The sequence below is a fragment of the Anolis sagrei genome, chromosome 2, assembly GCF_037176765.1.
Source record: "Anolis sagrei isolate rAnoSag1 chromosome 2, rAnoSag1.mat, whole genome shotgun sequence".
Taxonomy (NCBI): domain Eukaryota; kingdom Metazoa; phylum Chordata; class Lepidosauria; order Squamata; family Dactyloidae; genus Anolis; species Anolis sagrei.
In genome coordinates this window covers 9,374,029-9,393,995 of record NC_090022.1, presented here as the reverse complement: position 1 = coordinate 9,393,995, position 19,967 = coordinate 9,374,029, and the positions used below count along the sequence as shown (strand labels likewise).

The following is a 19,967-nucleotide window of genomic DNA, read 5'->3' as shown; positions in this document are numbered from 1 at the left end:
TTGACTCGCTCGGATCCGAGCGCCACACGCTCTCTAGTTCCCTCTTCCTTCGCTTCATCACTGCCAGCTCCTCAGTTTATATATCTGGGTGGGTTTGTACAAATGCTACGCTCAGCAAAAGACAAGAGGGGTCCTCTCACCTCTGCAGCAGTCTACTGTATACCATGCAGCCGTGGACAAGTCTACAGAGGGGCCACCAAACACCACAGCAGCATTGCCCAGACATGAATTAAGGCAAAGGAAAGGCACTGCAGACTGATTCAACCAGAGAAGTCAGCCATAGCCGAGCCCTTCATGAACCAACCTGGGCACAGCATATTATTTGTGAACCCAGAAATGCTGGACCACTCTCACAATCACCGAAACTGAAGATGAGCCTTGAAACTGAGCTGGAAGACAAACAGGCAACAAACAGTAACTTTAGTCAATTCAAATACCAATCCCAGGACTCCTTTCCTTTCAACCTCCTCACAGCACTCCTTGTGAGGCAAAGTCCTAAACCCTAAAATTTTACATATTCTTGGGCTGTTGAATGCCCCTGAGTTCATAGGGTCATTTCCTCATAGGTTTCTTTATAGGACTGTAATTGTAACCTCTGAGGCATGTCTATGTGATCAGCTGTCCACACTTTACTCTCTCTCTCTCTCTCTCTCTCTCTCTCTCTTTCCCAGGGGCTGGAATGATGCTGTTGCCGAATCCTCAGTCATTTCTTCCGCTTTGTGATGGAGTGGAAGTGAATCAGGTAAGCAGAAGGATTCCTGGGAGAGGAGGAAGGGAGATGCCTGGGGGTCATTTCTTCCAGGCTTCATCATCAAACATCTCTTGAAACAAAAAAGATTGACTGGGGTTTTTTTAAATGTGAGATACTGAAGGCACAATTGGAAACAGTGGCAACAAGGAGGAAAATAAATAAATAAGAGTAGTCTAAAGAAACCAGCTGAGCTAAGATTTAAAAGGGATGTGTTCGAGAAACGGAAAAGGGGGGAAATCACCAAAGAATTCAAAGAACTAACCAGCATAAGTAAGAAAAAGGTCTGACAACCTTGCCAGAGAGATTACAAAGAATGAAAAGCGGGTTCTTTGGTTGTGTCAGTAGAAGAAGGAAAAACAAAGAAGTGATAGGGTCTGTGCCTGGAGAAGGTGGTGAAATGACCACAGGGGGTGGGGAAGAGGGAGAACGTGGCCTCAGTCCTCTCCCAAAAGGGAATCTGTATTCCGCTTGAGCAAGATGGAGACAGAGGGTGCTCACCAGAGGTTCCTCTTCATCCTGGAAAGAAGGGAGGAGTGCTGCAGGGCTCTTTTGGGGGTTCTGTCCTGGGCCCAGTGCTGTTCCACACCTTTCTTATTGACTTGGATGAAGGTTCAGAGGGCGTGCTTATCATGTTTGCAGATGACACCAAATGAGGAGGGATAGCTAATACTCCAGAAGACAGGATCAGAATTCAAAATGGCCTCAACATGTTAGAGAGCTTGTTGAAAACTAAAAATTGATTTCAACAAAGAGGAATGTAGGAAATACGCAACACACAGAAACAGGATGGGTAAGATCTGGCTCGACAACTGTCCATGTGAAAGGGATCTTGGAGTGTTGGTAGACCACAAGTTGGACATGAGCCAACAGTGAGATGCACAGGTATACAAGTCTCAGGTGGGAAGGATTTCTCTTTCTTTTCCCTCCAGGGCCCAATTGCCTTTGAGGAGGTGGCTGTCCCTTTCCCCCCGGAGGAGTGGGTTCTCCTGGATCCTGACCAGAAAGCCTTGCACATGCAAATCATGGAGGAGATTCATGGGATGGTGGACTCTCTTGGTAAGGCCCCCTCATTCCTGGGGATTTCTGTTCCAAAATGCAGCATCCCAGTCAGCAGCTCTCTGGTGGGAGCAGGATCCTCCATCATCCCAGTCTCTGAGAGTTCTCAAGGCAGGGCTTTGGTTGGAAATATAGGACAGAAGTGTAACATGGAATTGGTGCCTGAGTCACAGTGGTGTTGGCACCAATTCACCCTCCAGTGGGAAGACTTCCATAACTGGAGCCAAGTGCAAGCGCACCACACTCCCTCGCAGCAAAAGACACCCCCCCCCCCAATTCTGGAAAACTCCCCTCTAGAAAGAGGGGCCAGAGAATGGATAATCAAAAAGAACACACTTCCGTGGCTTCAGATACGCAGATGCAGCTATACTTCTTTTTTCCGGTGTGGTATTCAGCTGAGTTTTTCCTCCCAACCAGGCAGGCTGGGCTTTGCATGTCTGACGGCTAAGCTCGCTTTCTGCGTTGCCTCTCCCAGCACACAAACAGCCCCCGACCTCAGTCATCCGCATTATGGTGACTTGTAATGCAGTCTATGTTCTCTGATTGTGAACGACGAGGGCTCAGGGTTGATTGTGCCCTGGGAGAGGCATGTAGCAGTCATCAAACTGGTTGGGGAGAGAAATAAAAAGGAGGGAAGAAGGGACTGTAAGAATCCCATTCAGTAGCCTCTGGAGCATATGTGACTCAATCTCTCTTAGAGCCTCAAGGCAGTCCAACAGGGTCCATCTTGACTGAACAAGGGGTGGGGAAACGACAACAGTTCTCTCTTCTCTACCTCCATATCTACGCTGTTTTAGGAATCCTTTCAATCCACTCCTTATCCCACTTCCTCAGAGTCCTCATCACTCACGCTGAGGAATGATTGTTTCTGCCCTTCTTCTTCCCAGCAGATAACTGGAAGAAGAGCAATGTGTGCACCAAACACAGGACGCATTTGGGACACAATGGGGACCTTCCTAGACACCAGCAAACTCACAGTGAAAATGGAGATTCTGCCAGAGAAAGGCCCTACAAATGCAATGTATGTGGACAATGTTTTACGCAAAATATGGGACTTAGACTTCACAAGACACTCAGTGCTGGGAGAAGCCATTGTAAACGGAAAATATCAGCAAAATGTACTGCTGATTACGAATCGCCACATCAGAGTCAAGAAGAAATCTTTCAAGGAACTGACGATATCATAAGCCGGGAGTGTGGGACATCTTTTTTGCAGAGTTCACACTTGAAACATGAGCAATTTCACACAGGACAGGAACTATATAGATGCCAGGAGTGTGGAAAGTGTTTTCCTACCCGTTCACAACTGATGAGGCACAAAAAGCTTCACACAGAAAAGGAAGGGTACAAGTGCCAGAAGTGTGGGAAATGTTTTACTCAAAATGCACAACTTATAGGCCACTGGAGATCCCACACAGAAGAGAAGCCATACCAATGCCAGGAGTGTGGGAAATGTTTTGCTGACCGTTCACACTTGGTGAGACATAAAAGAGTCCACACAGGAGAGAAACCATACCAATGCCAGGAGTGTGGGAAATGCTTTGCTGACCGTTCAGACTTGGTGAAGCACAAAAGACTCCACACCGGAGAGAAACCATACCAATGCCAGGAGTGTGGGAAATGTTTTGCTTACCCTTCAGACTTGGTGAGCCACAAAAGACTCCACACCGGAGAGAAACCATACCAATGCCAGGAGTGTGGGAAATGTTTTGCTTACCCTTCAGACTTGGTGAGCCACAAAAGACTCCACACCGGAGAGAAACCATACCAATGCCAGGAGTGTGGGAAATGTTTTGCTTACCCTTCAGACTTGGTGAGCCACAAAAGACTCCACACAGGAGAGAAACCATACCAATGCCAGGAGTGTGGGAAATGTTTTGCTCGCAGTTCACACTTGGTGAGCCACAAAAGACTCCACACAGGAGAGAAGCCATACCAATGCCAGGTGTGTGGGAAATGTTTTGCTCACAGTTCAGTCTTGCTGAGGCACAAAAGACTCCACACAGGAGAGAAACCATACCAATGCCAGGAGTGTGGGAAATGTTTTGCTCATAGTTCATACTTGGTGAGGCACAAAAAACTCCACACCGGAGAGAAGCCATACCAATGCCAGGAGTGTGGGAAGTGTTTTGCTTGCCATTCAGACTTGGTGAGGCACAAAAGACTCCACTCTGGAGAGAAACCATACCAATGCCAGGAGTGTGGGAAATGTTTTGTTCACAGTTCAGCCTTGGTGAGCCACAAAAGACTCCACACAGGACAGAAATGCCAGAAGTGTGAGAAAGGTTTTGCTTTCCCCACACCCACAAAAAACTACACAAAGGATAGAAAGGTTAAAAGATCCAGCAGTATGGGAAATGTTTTATTTAAACGTCCTCCAATAACAAGCACTAGAGAATATACACAGGCTAAAAACATACAAGTGCAGGCATGTGGGAAATGTTTTAGTTGAGCTTCTTACCTTTTGAACTATCACAGACTACATACAGGAGAGACATCATCCATAGAGTTGGGACAAAATTAATAAAATGTTTTGCAACATGGAAATGGCAGATGAAATAGCTTCCAGTAACACTTGGCTTGAGTCCAATTTCTTTGACAATTTTCTTCTTAGTTTCATGCTACCTGTGCTCTAGTCTGCCTTGGTCAGACCACACCTGGAACCACACTGTGTCCAATTCTGGGCACTGCAATTGAAGGGAGATGTTGTGTAGCTGGAATGTGTCTAGAGGAGGGCGGCTCAAATGATCCAAGGGTCTGGAGAACAAGCCCTATGAGGAGTGGCATGAAGAGCTGGGCATGTTTAGCCTGAAGAAGAGAAGGCTGAGAGGAAACATGATGAGGGCCATGTAGAAAGATGTGAGGGAAAGTTGTCAGTGTATGGTTTTTGTATGATGTGCGTTTAAATGTAATTTTATGTAATAGGATTGTGATTGTAAAAGGATTGTATTGCCAGAATGTATTCTGACACAGAAGGGTTAAACAGCAGAGTTAGCAAGCTGTGAAGATGTGACCCTGAGTTCTTGCCTTGAGAGATTAGGGAGGGAACAGAGGTAACTCCCTTCTAGCTACAGTGTGTGTATTGGCTTCTATCTTTTTCGGTTTGTTCTTCGTGTCTGTCTGCTGATCGTGTATGGTGTATATTTTGAGCTGCTTTAGTAAAGCTGAATACCTGCTTTTACCAGAGTCTCCAGAGTCTGTTATTCTGAGCTTCAAAAGCTTCTGCTATACTCTGCTAACGCTGACAAAAGTCAGGAGGGAGCAAGCTTGTTTTCTGCTGTCCTGGAGACGAGGACGCAATGGAACAATGGCTTCAAACTACAGGAAAGGAGATTCCACCTGAACATGAGGAAGAACTTCCTGACTGTGAGAAGTGTTCAGCAGTGGAACTCTCTGCCCTGGAGTGTGGTGGAGGGCTCCATATTTGGAGGCTTTTAAGCAGAGGCTGAATGGCCATCTGCCAGGGGTGCTTTGAATACGATTTTCCTGTTCCTTGGCAGAATGGAGTTGGAGTGGATGACCCATGAGGTCTCTTCCAACTCTATGATTCTATGAAAGTGATGGAAATCATGGACGTGGATAAATTAACGCAATTAATGAAGAAACACACAGGAAGACCCATTCAATCTACTCACTCCGCTCTATTGGCCACTCCTTGGTAATAGTCCTGTTTATATTTGTCGTGTCAGGGCAACCAGTCAATTATATTACATTTCTAACAGAACAAAGCAAACAAACAGACAAAATACAAAATGTGTGAGTTTGGGAGTTGATTAAATGTCCTTTGACCAGTATCTGGCCACTTGGAGTGCCTCTGGGGTTGCCACAAGAAGGTCCTCCATTGTGCATGTGGCAGGGCTCAGGGTGCATTGCAGCAGGTGGTCAGTGGTTTGCTCCTTTCCGCACTCGCATGTCGTGGATTCCACTTTGTAGCCCCATTTCTGAAGGTTGGCTCTGCATCTCGTGGTGCCAGAGCGCAGTCTGTTCAGTGTCTTCCAAGTCGCCCAGTTTTCTGTGTGCCCAGGGGGGAGGCTCTCATTTGGTATCAGCCATTGGTTGAGGTTCCGGGTTTGAGCCTGCCATTTTTTTTTTTAAGCAGAGGCTGGATGGCCATCTTCCAGGGGTGCTTTGAATACGATTTTACTGTTCCTTGGCAGAATGGAGTTGGGGTGGATGGCCCATGAGGTCTCTTCCAACTCTGTGAGTCCATGAAGGGTTTGGTGGGCATTGACCTTGAATTTGGGAGTTTTAGTTCACTTACATCCAGAGACTACCATGTATCTGGACCAAACTGGCATGAATATTCAATATGCCCAAATGTGAACACTGGTGGAGTTTTGGGGAAATAGACCTTGACATTTGGGAGTTGTAATTACTGGGATTTATAGTTCACCTACAATCAAAGAGCGTTCTGAACCCCACCAACAACAGAATTGGGGCAAACTTCCCACACAGAACCCCCATGAGTAACAGAAAATACTCAAGGCCATCCAGTCACCGAGGCAAGAAAACATAATCAAAGTCCTTCTGACAAAGAGCCATCCAGCCATCTTTATTTGTTTATTTGTTTATTTATTTATCGTGTCAGGAGCAACCAAACAATTGCATTGCATTTTTAACAAACAAACAAACAAAACACAAAGTTTGCAAGCTTGGTATTCTATTAAATGTCCTTTTACCAGTATCTGGCCACTTGGAGTGCCTCTGGTGTTGCCGCAAGGAGGTCCTCCATCGTGCATGTGGCAGGGCTCAGGTTGCATTGCAGCAGGTGGTCAGTGGTTTGCTCTTCTCCACACTCGCATGTCGTGGATTCCACTTTGTGGCCCCATTTCCTAAGGTTGGCTCTGCATCTCGTGGTGCCAGAGCGCAGTCTGTTCAGCGCCTTCCAAGTCGCCCAGTCTTCTGTGTGCCCAGGGGGGAGTCTCTCATTTGGTATCAGCCATTGGTTGAGGTTCTGGGTTTGAGCCTGCCACTTTCGGACTCTCGCTTGCTGGGGTGTTCCAGCGAGTGCCTCTGTAGATCTTAGAAAACTATTTCTTGATTTCAGTCGTTGACATGCCGGCTGATACCCAAACGGGATGAGCTGGAGATGTCTCTGCTTTGGTCCTTTCACTATAGGCTGCTACTTCCCGGCGGATGTCAGGTGGTGCAATACCGGCTAATCAGTGTAGTTTCTCCAGTGGTTTAGGGTGCACACTGGGCATGCATACTCATCAGCAAAATAGCAGAGCACAAGGTCAGATGTCATCACTGTTTCTGGTTGTGATCCCCAGGTTGTGCCAGTCAGCTTTCGTATGATATTGTTTCTAGCTCCCACTTTTTGCTTGATCTTCAGGCAGTGCTTCTTGTAGGTCAGAGCACGGTCCAGAGTGACTCCCAGGTATTTGGGTGTGCTGCAATGCTCCAGTGGGATTCTTTCCCGGCTACATGCCTGGATCTGTAATTGGTTAAATGGACGAACCCAGAGGGTGATTCTCCCCAATGCTTCCTCTTCATCCTGGAAAGAAGTGACGAGCGGAGTGCCATCAGCAGGGTTCTGTCCTGGGCCCGATCCTGTTCAACATCTTTATTAATGACTTAGATCAGGGGTCCTCAAACTAAGGCCCGGGGGTCGGATGCGGCCCTCCAATGTCATTTACCCGGCCCTCGCTCAGGATCAACCTAAGTCTGAAACGACTTGAAAGCACACAACGACGACAGCAATCCTATCTCATGAGCCAAAAGCAGGCCCACACTTCCCATTGAGATACTAATAAGTTTAAATTGGTTAAATTGTTTTTCATTTTAATTATTGTATTGCTTTTAAGTGATTTTTGTACTACAAATAAGATATGTGGTATGGATAGGAATTCATTCGTGTTTTTTTCAAATTATAATCCGGCCCTCCAGCAGTTTGAGAAACTGCGACCTGGTCGTCTGTTTAAAAAGTTTGTGGACTCTTGACTTAGATGAAGGGCTAGAAGGCATAATCATCAAGTTTGCAGACGACACCAAATTGGGAGGGGTAGCCAATACTCCAGAGGACAGGAGCAGAATTCAAAACGATCTTGACAAATTAGAGAGATGATTGGCCAAAACTTACAAAATGAAGTTCAACAGTGACAAATGCAAGATACTCCACTTTGGCAGGAAAAACGAAATGCAAAGATACAGAATGGGGGACAATGCCTGGCTCGAGAGCAGTACGTGTGAAAAAGATCTTGGAGTCCTCGTAGACAACAAGTTAAACATGAGCCAACAATGTGATGTGGCGGCAAAAAAAGCCAATGGGATTTTGGCCTGCATCAATAGGAGCATAGTGTCTAGATCTAGGGAAGTCATGCTACCCCTCTATTCTGCTTTGGTTAGACCACATCTGGAATATTATGTCCAATTCTGGGCACCACAATTCAAGAGAGATGTTGACAAGCTGGAATGTGTCCAGAGGAGAGCGACTAAAATGATAAAAGGTCTGGGGAACAAGCCCTATGAGGAGCGGCTTAAGGAGCTGGGCATGTTTAGCCTGAAGAAGAGAAGGCTGAGAGGGGATATGATAGCCATGTATAAATATGTGAGAGGAAGCCACAGGGAGGAGGGAGCAGGCTTGTTTTCTGCTTCCCTGGAGACTAGGACGCAATGGGACAATGGCTTCAAACTACAAGAGAGGAGATTCCACCTGAACACGAGGAAGAACTTCCTGACTGTGAGAGCCGTTCAGCAGTGGAACTCTCTGCCCCGGAGTGTGGTGGAGGCTCCTTCTTTGGAGGCTTTTAAACAGAGGCTGTATGGCCATCTGTCAGGGGTGATCTGAATGCAATATTCCTGCTTCTTGGCAGAATGGGGTTGGACTGGATGGCCCATGGGGTCTCTTCCAACTCTTTGATTCTATGATACTATCTCACTAACCATCCTATAAATACTGATTTTTTTCTTCCATCTCTAGATCTATGCTGTCATCTTTAGTTGAAACCCCAGTTGGTGTCGTGGGTCCAGCCCTTCTGCCGGCAGGACTCCGGACGGGAAGGTCTGTGGTTAGATTCCAGGGAGCAGGGTGAGCTCCCACCTGTCAGCTCCAACTTCTTAGGAGGTGACAGGAGAGAAGCCTCCCACTGGAGGGTAAAACATCTGGGCATCCTCTGAGCAATTTTCTCACAACAGAAGAGACTTGCAGTTTCTCAAGAAACTAATCAGACAAAAATAAATAAAAAATAAAAATGGGGAGAGGCTCTTTCCCCTCCTTGGAGTGTCAGGCTGGGCAAGGAAGAAGGGTGAAGGGGAGGGAGTCTGGTTCCTAGAGAGGCAGGAAGGAAGTGGGCCTCCCCCCCCAGACCCGCCTTTCCTGTCCCTCTAGGAACCAGAGTCTCTCTCTCCTTCACACTTCCTGATCCGGATAGCAGAGAGGAGTGGGTTCTCTTGGCCTCTCACCCTTCCTCCTTCTTCCTCTCCTCCTTCCGGTGAGTCTTCTTCCCATTCCTTCTCCAAAGGGCGGAAGAGGGGCTGAAGCCCAACACACACACCTGGAGGGAGGCAGGGAGGGAAGGAGGGCCAAAGGGGGCCCAGGCCTGGCCTCACCTGGGGTTAGTTGGTTGGGGGTCCCCACATCCTCCAACCGGGGAGAGAGAACAAGGTGTGCAACCACTTCTATTCCCATTGAAGAGTGCTGAGAGATCAATTATGTAAACTCTCTAAAGTCTCTTGAACACTGAGTTTCTGAATAGTACAAGAGAGGCCCTGGATGAGGGAGCCTCAGCTGAAGGAGTCTTGGGGGGGATCCAGCCTGGGTTGGGACTGAATGGGAGCTCACTGGGAGGCCGGGTGGGCCTGGAGGCTGGAGAAGCAGAGGCCCCAGTGGAAGGAAGGAGGGCCCAGCATTCATAATAATCATAATCTGGGGACTCAGAGCGGCTGACATGGCGCCAAGCCCGAACAACATATGACAACAAAATAAAACCAAAGTATAAACAACAAACAACATGACTTGGCTCTGAAGTCAATAAAGGGCTTGTGAGTTCACTCTCCAAGAAAAAGCCTCCTGAAACCTGTTGTCTAATTCTGCCTTTCTTTCACAGAAGAAACGTGAGCATTTTGGAGTACAGCCTGTGGAGGGATTTCTTTCCCTTGAGGGAAATGGGAGGAAACGCATCTGGGATACAGTTTGCTTCTCCATCAAACAGTGGCTCCAACATGGAGAGACCCAACTCAGCTGGACCTGAAGCAGGAAAGGCCTCCGGGAGCAGTGGGGAATCCTGGGAAGGAACTACACAGATGTTCTCAAATACACACGTACAGCGCCAGCGCTTCAGGCATTCCTCCTTCCGAGAGGGCGAGGGGCCCAGAGAGGTTTGCAGCCGCCTCCACTCTCTCTGCCGCCAGTGGCTGAAGCCAGAGCAACTCTCCAAGGCGGAGATGCTGGACCTGGTGATCCTGGAGCAGTTCCTGAGCATCCTGCCCCCAGAGATGGGGAGATGGGTCCGAGAGTGTGGGGCAGAGACCTCTTCCCAGGCGGTGGCCCTGGCGGAAGGCTTCCTCCTGAGTCGGGCAGAGGACGAGAAACAGGAAGGACAGGTGAGAGCATTGCCTCTTGGGTTCCCTCACCTTGGGACTGATGGAGAGATTGAACGTACATCCTGCCCTTCTTCAAAAATAGGACCAATGTGAGGGAGAAGCCGGACTCTGCTCCCTCGGGCTCTCTTCCGCCCTGCTCTGCCCCCCCTTCTCTCACCTCCATATCCACTGTAAGCTCGGTTGCTGCTCTATCCAAATTTGTTGACCCGGGATATCACACTGGAAATTATGGGAGGGGGAGTGTAGCATTCGTTAAGTGGCCATCTCAGAAGTTATTCTTTCAAAGGAAATCCATGCAGTTTCTGCACATAGGTTTGTGATATTTTTGAAAATTCTCCGTACTACTTCTGGAATACTATCTGCTCTTCCAGGCCCAAAATAACTGCATGGAAGTCCAGCCTGATGTCCCTTCATCAGAAAAGCCTCACTCGGACACCACGCAGAGACTCCAGAAGAAGGAGCTGAAGCAGGAAGGAGAGGAAGGAGAGGGAGGAGAGAGGGCTGCAGCCTGGCAGGGTAAGAAGGAACCCTTCTGGGAGTTTTGGTGTTTTATGCCAGTGGAAATTCCCCTTTGAGGGGATTGTAACACATCCCCAGTTTGAATTTGGGAAGGTGCACATGCTGGATCTTTTGGCCTTGAGATGGGTATATATCTTAAACTCACATCCTTTGTTTGATATCTGTTTTATGAAGTTTAATATGTATTTAATAGAAATGCAGTTTTAATGTGGATCTTTTATAGAAATATGTATCTTTGTTGAATTTTGCAATGTTTGTGTTTTCTAAATTGTGTTGTAATCATCCTCGAGCCACACAGAGAGACAGATAATAAATAAAATTATTATTATTTTACTGACACAAAAACACAGTATGTCACAGCAAGTGAGATCTATATGCTGGATTATTGTTATTGTTATTATTGTGTTGGTATGCATTTTTGGACTGTATGGACATGTTCCAGAAGCATTCTCTCTTGACGTTTCACCCACATAAATGCTAGGCATCTTCAGAGGTTGAGGGGTCTGTTGGAAACTAAGTAAGTGTGGTTTATATATCTGTGGATTGTCCAGGGTGGGTTTGTACAGATGCTACGCTCAGCAAAGGGCAGGGGGGGTCCTCTCACCTCTGCAGCAGTCTACCGTATACCATGCAGCTGTGGACAAGTCTACAGAGGGGCCACCAAACACCACAGCAGTATTGCCCAGACATGAATTGAGGCAAAGGAAAGGCACTGCAGACTGATTCAACCAGAGAAGTCAGCCATAGCAGAGCCCTTCATGAACCAACCTGAGCACAGCATATTATTTGTGAACACAGAAATGCTGGACAACTTTCACAGTCACCCAAACCTAAGATGAGCCTTGAAACTGAGCTGGAAGACAAAGAGGCAACAAGCAATAACTTTAGTCCATTGAAATACCAAGCCCAGGACTCGTTTCCTTTCAACCTACTCACAGCACTCCTTGTGAAACAAAGTCCTAAACCCTAAAATTTTACATATTCTTGGGGTGTTGAATGCTCCTGTGTTCATAGGGCTATTTCCTCATAGGTTTCCTTATAGGACTGTAATTGTAACCTCTGAGCATGTCTATGTGATCAGCTGTCCACACTTTACTCTCTCTCTCTCTCCCAGGGGCTGGAATGAGGTTGTTGCCGAATCCTCAGTCGTTTCTTCCGCTTTGTGATGGAGTGGAAGTGAATCAGGTAAGCAGAAGGATTCCTGGGAGAGGAGGAAGGGAGCTGCCTGGGGGTCATTCCTTCCAGGCTTCATCCTCAAACATCTCTTGAAACAAAAAAGATTAACTGGGGGTTTCTTAAATGTGAGATACTGAAGGCACAATTGCAAACAGTGGCAACAAGGAGGAAAATAAATAAATAAGAGTAGTCTAAAGAAACCAGAATGGATGTTCAAAGAACTTTCAGCTGAGCTAAGATTCAAAAGGGACAATTACAAGAAATCACCAAAGAATTCAAATGACTAACCAGCAGAAGTAAGAAAAAGGAGCTTGCCAGAGAGATGAAAAACAATCAAAAGCGGGTTCTTTGGTTGTGTCAGTAGAAGAAGAAAAAACAAAGAAGTGATAGGGTCTGTGCCTGGAGAAGGTGGTGCAATGCAAACGGGATGGGGAAGAGGGAGAACGTGGCCTCAGTCCTCTCCCAAAAGGGAATCCGTGTTCTGCTTGAGCAAGATGCAGCAGATGGCGTAACAGGGGAAATGCGACCCAAAATAGGTAAACAAGGAGTCCAGGAATAGCTGGCCACTCTCAATGAATTCAGGTCTCCAGGGCCACAGGAATGACACCCAAGAGTCCTGAAGGAACTCACAGAAGAAATTTCAGAACCACTGGCAATAACCTTTGAGAACTCCCGGAGAACGGGAGAAGTCTGACCAGAGTGGAGGAGGCAAAGAGTGTCTCTGTCTTCCAGAATGGACAAGGGGTGCTCACCAGCGGTTCCTCTTCATCCTGGAAAGAAGGGAGGAGTGCTGCAGGGCTCTTTTGGGGGTTCTGTCCTGGGCCCAGTGCTCTTCCACACCTTTCTTATTGGCTTGGATGAAGGTTCAGAAGGCATGCTTATCATGTTTGCAGATGACACCAAATGAGGAGGGATAGATAATACTCCAGAAGACAGAATGAAAATTCAAAATGGCCTTAACTTGTTAGAGAGCTGGTTGAAAATTGAAAATTAATTTCAACAAAGAGAAATGTAGGAAATACGCAATACAGAGATACAGGGTTGGTAACATTTCGCTCGACAACAGTCCATGTGAAAGGGATCTTGGAGTGTTAGTAGACCACAAGTTGGAGATGAGCCAACAGTGAGATGCACAGGTATGCAAGTCTCAGGTGAGAAGGATTTCTCTTTCTTTTCCCTCCAGGGCCCAATTGCCTTTGAGGAGGTGGCTGTCCCTTTCCCCCCGGAGGAGTGGGTTCTCCTGGATCCTGATCAGAAAGCCTTGCACATGCAGATCATGGAGGAGATTCGTGGGATGGTGGACTCTCTTGGTAAGGCCCCCTCATTCCTGGGGATTTCTGTTTCAAAATGCAGCATCCCAGTCAGCAGCTCTCTGGTGGGAGCAGGATCCTCCATCATCCCAATCTCTGAGAGTTCTCAAGGCAGGGCTTTGGTTGGAAACATATGGGGTATATGTTTAGGTGTGTGTAAGAGAGAGAGGCTATAAACAATCTTGCTATTGTTAAAAAGTTTATTATCATATCTTTATCCTCTTTTTTCAATTGTTTATTATTATATAACGATAATAAAGCTATACTAGGACTTCTTCTTGTGCTCTTTCTGCTCCTCTGCTGCCTTCCAAATAAAATCCAACTGATGTTCTAATTGTCAAAACTGTCATTCTAAAGCAGGATTGAGCTCCTCTCCCCCCCCCCCCCTCCCCTTACCCTTAAAGGCACAGGGAGCATATTATGAATTCTGCCTCTGGAGGTGGAACAGTGTGTGTGAGAGAGAGAGAGGCTGGGAGAGACAGGAAGCAGATTGGCTGGAAAGCGGGGCCAGAGAATGAATCCTCAAAAAGAACGAACTTCCCTGGCTTCAGATACGCAGGCGCGGCATTACATCTTTTTATGGGTGTGGTATTCAGCCGAGTTTTTCCTCCCAACCAGGCAGGCTGGCCTTTGCATGTCTGACGGCTAAGCTCTCTTTCTGCGTTGCCTCTCCCAGCACACAAACAGCCCCTGACCTCAGTCATCCGCATTATGGCGACTTGTAAAATCATGCAGTCTATGTTCTGTGATTGGGAATGATGGGGGCTCGGGGTGGTTTGTGCCCTGGGAGAGGCATCTAGCAGTAATCCCACTCTCGGCCCCTCTCTTTCCAATGGTACGTTCGCCCCTCTATCTGGCTGACTCCTGCAGACTTTCCTTTTTTTCTCCCTTCTCGGCCTTCATGGTTGTTTCCCTCTTATTCTCCACAGTCCCTATCTTGCATCTTCCCAACTTTGTCAGGCAAATCTATCCCTTTGGAACTCACATTTACAGCAAACTTCCAAAAACTGTCAGAGTCCCATTTAGTAGTTGATGGTCAAAGCAGAACCATCTCTGCAGCCCTCTAGAATTCGGTCTGGGACCTTCTACGTTGGAGTAGAAAAACCCAATCTTATCTGAAGATGGGAAGAGAGAACTGGAGGTTGGGGAGAGAAAGAAAAAGGAGGGAAGAAGGAAAGTCTTAAGCGAGAGAAAAAGCAAAGCCTTTGGATGTGAAGGGAAAAGGCATCCATTCCCCCCGAGAGAAGGAGACAGATTACAAACCTGGACTGGGCTGAGCAACAGGGAGCCTCTGGAGCATGTGTCACTCATCTCTCTCTTCGAGGCTCCAGGCAGTCACACAGGGTCCATCTTGACTGAACAAGGGGTGGGGAAACGACAACAGTTCTGTCTTCTCCACCTCCATGTCTAGGCTGTTTTAGGAATCTGGGTTGTTGCAGGTTTTTTCGGGCTATATGGCCATGTTCTAATCTAGAGGCATTTCTCCTAATGTTTCGTCTGCATCTAATTCACTTATTTTCTATTTTCTGTATAAGTGGGTGGTCAGTCGAAACATTCACACCGTACTCCAGCAGACAAGAGTCCTTTGTCCCACTCTGGTCATTCCACAGATATATAAACCCCCTTTTCCTAGTTCCAACAGACCTCACTACCTCTGAGGATGCTTGCCATAGGTGCAGGCGAAACTTCAGGAGAAATGCCTCTAGAACATGGCCATATAGCCCGAAAAAACCTACAACAACCCAGTGACTCTGGCCTTTGACAATACATTGTTTTAGGAATCCTTTCAATCCACTCCTTAACGCACTTCCTCAGAGTCCTCATCACGCATGCTGAGGAATGATTGTTCCTGCCCTTCTTCTTCTCAGCAGATAACTGGAAGAAGAGCACTGTGTGCACCAAACACAGGACGCATTTGGGACACAGTGGGGACCTTCCTGGACACCAGCAAACTCGCCGTGAAAATGGAGATTCTGCCAGAGAAAGGCCCTACAAATGCAATGTATGTGGACAATGTTTTACGCATAATATGGGACTTAAACTTCACAAGACACTCAGTGCTGGGAGAAGCCATTGTAAATGGAGAATATCAGCAAAATGTATTGCTGATTACAAATTTCCACATCGGAGCCAAGAAGAAATCTTTCAAGGCACTGATGATATCATAAGCCAGGAGTGTGGGACATCTTTGATGCAGAGTTTACACTTGAAACATGAGCGATTTCACACAGGACAGGAACCATATAGATGCCAGGAGTGTAGAAAGTGTTTTGCTTCCAGTTCACAATTGATGAGGCACAAAAAGCTTCACACAGGAAAGAAAAGGTACAAGTGCCAGAAGTGTGGGAAATGTTTTACTCAGAATACGCAACTTATAGACTGTTTGTGAACCGCTGTGAGTCGCCTTCGGGCTTGAGATACAGCGGTATATAAGCAAAGTAAATAAATAAATAATAAATAAATAGACCACTGGAGATCCCACACAGGAGAGAAGCCATACCAATGCCAGGAGTGTGGGAAATGTTTTGCTAAGAGTTCACACTTGGTGAGGCACAAAATAGTCCACACAGGAGAGAAACCATACCAATGCCAGGAGTGTGGGAAATGTTTTGCTAACTGTTCAACCTTGGTGAGGCACAAAATAGTCCACACAGGAGAGAAAACATACCAGTGTCAGGAGTGTGGGAAATGTTTTGGTTATCGTTCAGACTTGGTGAGCCATAAAAGACTCCACACAGGAGAGAAACCATACCAATGCCAGGAGTGTGGGAAATGTTTTGCTAAAAGTTCACACTTGGTGAGGCACAAAATAGTCCACACAGGAGAGAAACCATACCAATGCCAGGAGTGTGGGAAATGTTTTCCTCGCAGTTCAAACTTGGTGAGGCACAAAATAGTCCACACAGGAGAGAAGCCATACCAATGCCAGGAGTGTGGGAAATGTTTTGCTCAAAGTTCAGTCTTGGTGAGGCACAAAAGACTCCACACAGGAGAGAAACCATACCAATGTCAGGAGTGTGGGAAATGTTTTGCTGACCGTTCAGGCTTGGTGAGGCACAAAATACTCCACACAGGACAGAAGCCTTAGAAATGCTAGGGATGTCAGAAATGTTTTGCTTTCCCCACACCCACAAAAAACTATACAAAGGATAGAAAGGTTAAAAGATCCAGCAGTATGGGAAATGTTTTATTTAGATGTCATCCCATAACAAGCACGATAGAATATACACAGGCTAAAAAACATACAAATGCCAAACATGTGGGAAATGTTTTAGTTGAGGTTCTTAACGTTTGAACCATCACAGACTACAGATAGGAGAGACATCATCCAAAGAGCTGGGACAAAATTAATAAAATATTTTGCAGGGAAATGGCAGATGAAATGGCTTCCAGTAACACTTGGCTTGACTTTGGACTCATTTCTTTGAGCATTTTCTTCTTAGTCTCATGCTACCCGTGCTCTGGTCTGCCTTGGTTAGACTACACCTAGAATCAAACTGTTTCCAATTGTGGGCACCGCAATTGAAGGATGATGTTGTCTAGCTGGAGTGTGTCCAGAGGAGGGCGACTCAAATGACCAAGGGTTTGGAGAACAAGCCCTATGAGGAGCGGCTTGAAGATCTGGGCATGTTTAGCCTGAAGAAGAGAAGGCTACTTCCTCCACTCTATTGGCTACTCCTCGGTAATAGTCCTGTGCAAGACTGAGATGTGGAAATCAGTCCAACCAAACTGAAGGAAGCTTCCCCGGCTTTGCAGAGAACGGCTTTACAGAGCAGGTCTCGCAGCAGGTGATGCCTCCAAGGCCGAGGGCAAGGAAGAGCCTGCTTGTGGTGGGTGCTTTTGATGTTGTGATAAATCCTTGCAGGACCAAGTATGTGTGTGAAGAAAAACCTTCTTGAGTGGTCATTCCCTTGTTCAGCTGGCTAAGGAGGTCAACCAGCAATCTTGTACCACACCGAAGAGGCCATCACTCTTTGAGGTTTTTGAGTATCACCTTCTGGAGTTGTGGTCCACCAGCGTGGCGTTCCAGCAGGAGATGCTGAGGGAGAGCTTCTGAGGAGCCTTTTCTCGGAGGAGACCTATGGACAGAGGCTTGGCTCTGGGGAGCAGTTTGGAGAAGCTACTCCGAGGAAGCTATGGTGAAATAGCTCTTTACTTCAGGTTTATTTTGATCTCTGAATAGCTGTGAAGATGATGATGCCTTATTTTATGTTTATTATTGTGTAAATATGTGGCACCGCTGATTGTGTGTATGCAACATTGCCAGTTTTGTTTCATCTCTGCAAAGTAAAGAGAGTAAAGGTTTTTCTGTTCACTTTTACTATTGGTCTGTGGTCTTTTGCATTTGGGCTTTGGGCGCCGGGACGTCTGGCTGAAACACACGCTGCGTATCCAAGTCTGTGTTCCTCCTCCTTGGGAAAAGGGAGCCCTGGGACTTGGCCCCGCGGGGCTGAGACCCCCTTTCTCTCTCGTAGATGGAGGCTCTGCTCCCTGGACTGCCAGACAACCTTTAATGTTGGGGAGCAACAAGCCATTTATTTATCTATCTATTTATTTATTTACTATACTTGTATACGGCCTTTCTCAGCCTATCGGTGACTCAAGGCGGTTTACAACAAGTTAGTACACACAATAGCAAAATACAGATTAAGCATTAAAACTATATAAAACCACAATAGGAACAATAAAAACCAACATCATTATCATTATCATTAGCGTCTCCTAGTTAATGATCTTATGGTATCTTAAAACTAACAGGGAGAGAATATATCTAGCTAACCATACTAGAAATACAGATATTTTTCTTCCATCACTGTCAGGATCCAGTTTCCGGAGCCCAGACTTTGGCGCCGAAAACTAGACTCCGGACGTTTCACCCCGATAAGGAATCTGCAGCTGGTGGCCTTGGAGGGAGGCAGTTGTCTGGTGGCGGGAAGCTTTTGCGCGGGGTTTTGGGTTTGGCAGGAGTTCACGTTTTGAACTGGTGGGAGTGTATATAAGGGATTGCCTGCTGCGACCAGGCAATCCCGGCTTTTCTGTGTCTGAGTATCTGATAGTAAAGTTCTTTGTTTGATTACGATGGAAGTCTCGTGTCATCATTGAGCCCAGCTGTCGTGAACTGACACATCACTATATCTATTTTTCCCCCATCACTATATCTTATTTACTAGCCATCCCCTGCCACACGTTGCCGTGGCCCAGTCTGTCTATATATGTGTTTTGTGTGTATATATTTATGTATGTATATTTGTATATATGTGTGTTTGTGTATATATGTGGTTTTGCGCATGTGATGTAATGTTTTGGGTTTTTTTGGCTTTTTAAGTCTCCTCTACTGTGTTTTTCCATGTTTTTATGAGTGATGGTCACTCGTTGGCCTGATAGGTGTCTTGTGTCCAAATTTGTCCAGTGGTTTTTGAGTTCTGTTAATCCCACAAACAAACATTACATTTTTATTTATCTAGATTTATTACTCCCAGTATTTTTATCCCGTTCCTTCTCAACCCCCGAAGGGGGACTCAGGACGACTTCCATTTGGCATCAATTTGATGCCCTTGCGTATAACACAGCAATATAATAACAATTAAAAAAAAAAAAGTAAAACATTAATTAAAACAGTAAAAAAAACTAGTATTAACAGCTGTATCACCATTCCAGTCCATTCCATATCTAATTCCATATCCAATGTGCTATCTATGCCTGTTGTCCAAAAGCTTGTTCCCAGAACTACGACTTCAATTTCTTCCTAAATGACAGGAGGGACGGAGCCGATCTTACCTCAGTGGGAAACGGGTTCCACAGGCAGGGGGCCACAGCCGAGAAGGCCCTGTCTCTCGTCCCCACCAGATGTATTTGCGATGCTGGCGGGAGAGAGAGCAGGGCCTCCCCAGATGATCTTAAACTGCGAGGCGGGACTTAAAGAGAAATGTTGTTCATTCGTTCAGTCGTTTCCGACTCTTTGTGACCTCATGGACTAGCCTACGCCAGAACTCCCTGTCGGCCGTCACCACCCCCAGCTCCTTCAAGGTCAATCCAGTCACTTCAAGGATGCCATCCATCCACCTTGCCCTTGGTTGGCCCCTCTTCCTTTTTCTGTCCATTTTCCCCAGCATCATTGCCTTCTTTCTTCTCCTGATGTGGCCAAAGTACTTCATCTTGGCCTCTATTCTCCTTCCCTCCAATGAGAAGTCAAACTTTATTTCCTGAAGTATGGACTGGTTGGATCTTCTGGCGGTCCAAGGCACTCTCAGAACTTTCCTCCAGCACCACAGTTCAAAAGCATCCCTCTTCTTTCGCTCAGCCTTCCTTATGGTCCAGCTCTTACATCCATAGGTGACTACGGGGAATACCATTGCTTTGTCCCCGGGGGACATGAGAGAAGCCTTCTCGCAGGATTGCAAGACATCCAGGCGTCCCCTGGGCAACGTCTTCGTAGACGACTGATTCTCTCACTCCAGAAGCAACTTGCAGCATGCAAGCGAGCAAGCAAAACAACCAACGGACCTTTTCAGGACCAACCATGACAAGAATCTCAATCAACATTGAAGACATGTCAGCTGCCAAAGAACAACTGCTGTATGAACTGTGCCGAGATAAGAAATGTGATGTGC

At 46.6% G+C, this 19,967-nt stretch overlaps 2 protein-coding genes across 2 annotated transcripts in view; both read left to right on the top strand.

The window, feature by feature from the left end:
- Window positions 1-4,988, top strand: part of LOC132766029 (zinc finger protein 431-like) — a 58,256-nt gene extending 53,268 nt beyond the window's left edge. The window contains exons 4-6 of the mRNA XM_067465487.1: window positions 672-742; window positions 1,681-1,807; window positions 2,695-4,988. Of these exons, the coding sequence (XP_067321588.1) occupies window positions 672-742; window positions 1,681-1,807; window positions 2,695-4,259 (1,763 nt within the window). The 3' untranslated portion in view covers window positions 4,260-4,988. The remainder of the gene's footprint in view (window positions 1-671; window positions 743-1,680; window positions 1,808-2,694) is intronic.
- A 3,478-nt stretch (window positions 4,989-8,466) lies between these two features.
- LOC132765994 (zinc finger and SCAN domain-containing protein 30-like) lies at window positions 8,467-17,677 on the top strand. Its single transcript, XM_067465492.1, has 7 exons — window positions 8,467-8,810; window positions 9,856-10,351; window positions 10,723-10,867; window positions 11,985-12,055; window positions 13,230-13,356; window positions 15,225-15,651; window positions 15,991-17,677. Exons 1-7 carry the CDS (start codon window positions 8,734-8,736, stop codon window positions 16,442-16,444), a joined length of 1,797 nt encoding a protein of 598 aa, XP_067321593.1. The 5' UTR covers window positions 8,467-8,733; the 3' UTR covers window positions 16,445-17,677.
- Window positions 17,678-19,967: the final 2,290 nt, after the last annotated feature.

What these genes read in the sequence shown, in the direction of transcription:
- LOC132765994 (XM_067465492.1), top strand. Translation starts at nt 8,734, where the DNA reads ATGCTGTCATCTTTAGTTGAAACCCCAGTTGGTGTCGTGGGTCCAGCC. An exon ending in GAGGGCTGCAGCCTGGCAGG is followed by an intron (nt 10,868 to 11,984) that starts GTAAGAAGGAAC and finishes TCTCTCTCCCAG; the next exon opens with GGGCTGGAATGAGGTTGTTG. An exon ending in TGGGATGGTGGACTCTCTTG is followed by an intron (nt 13,357 to 15,224) that starts GTAAGGCCCCCT and finishes TCTTCTTCTCAG; the next exon opens with CAGATAACTGGAAGAAGAGC.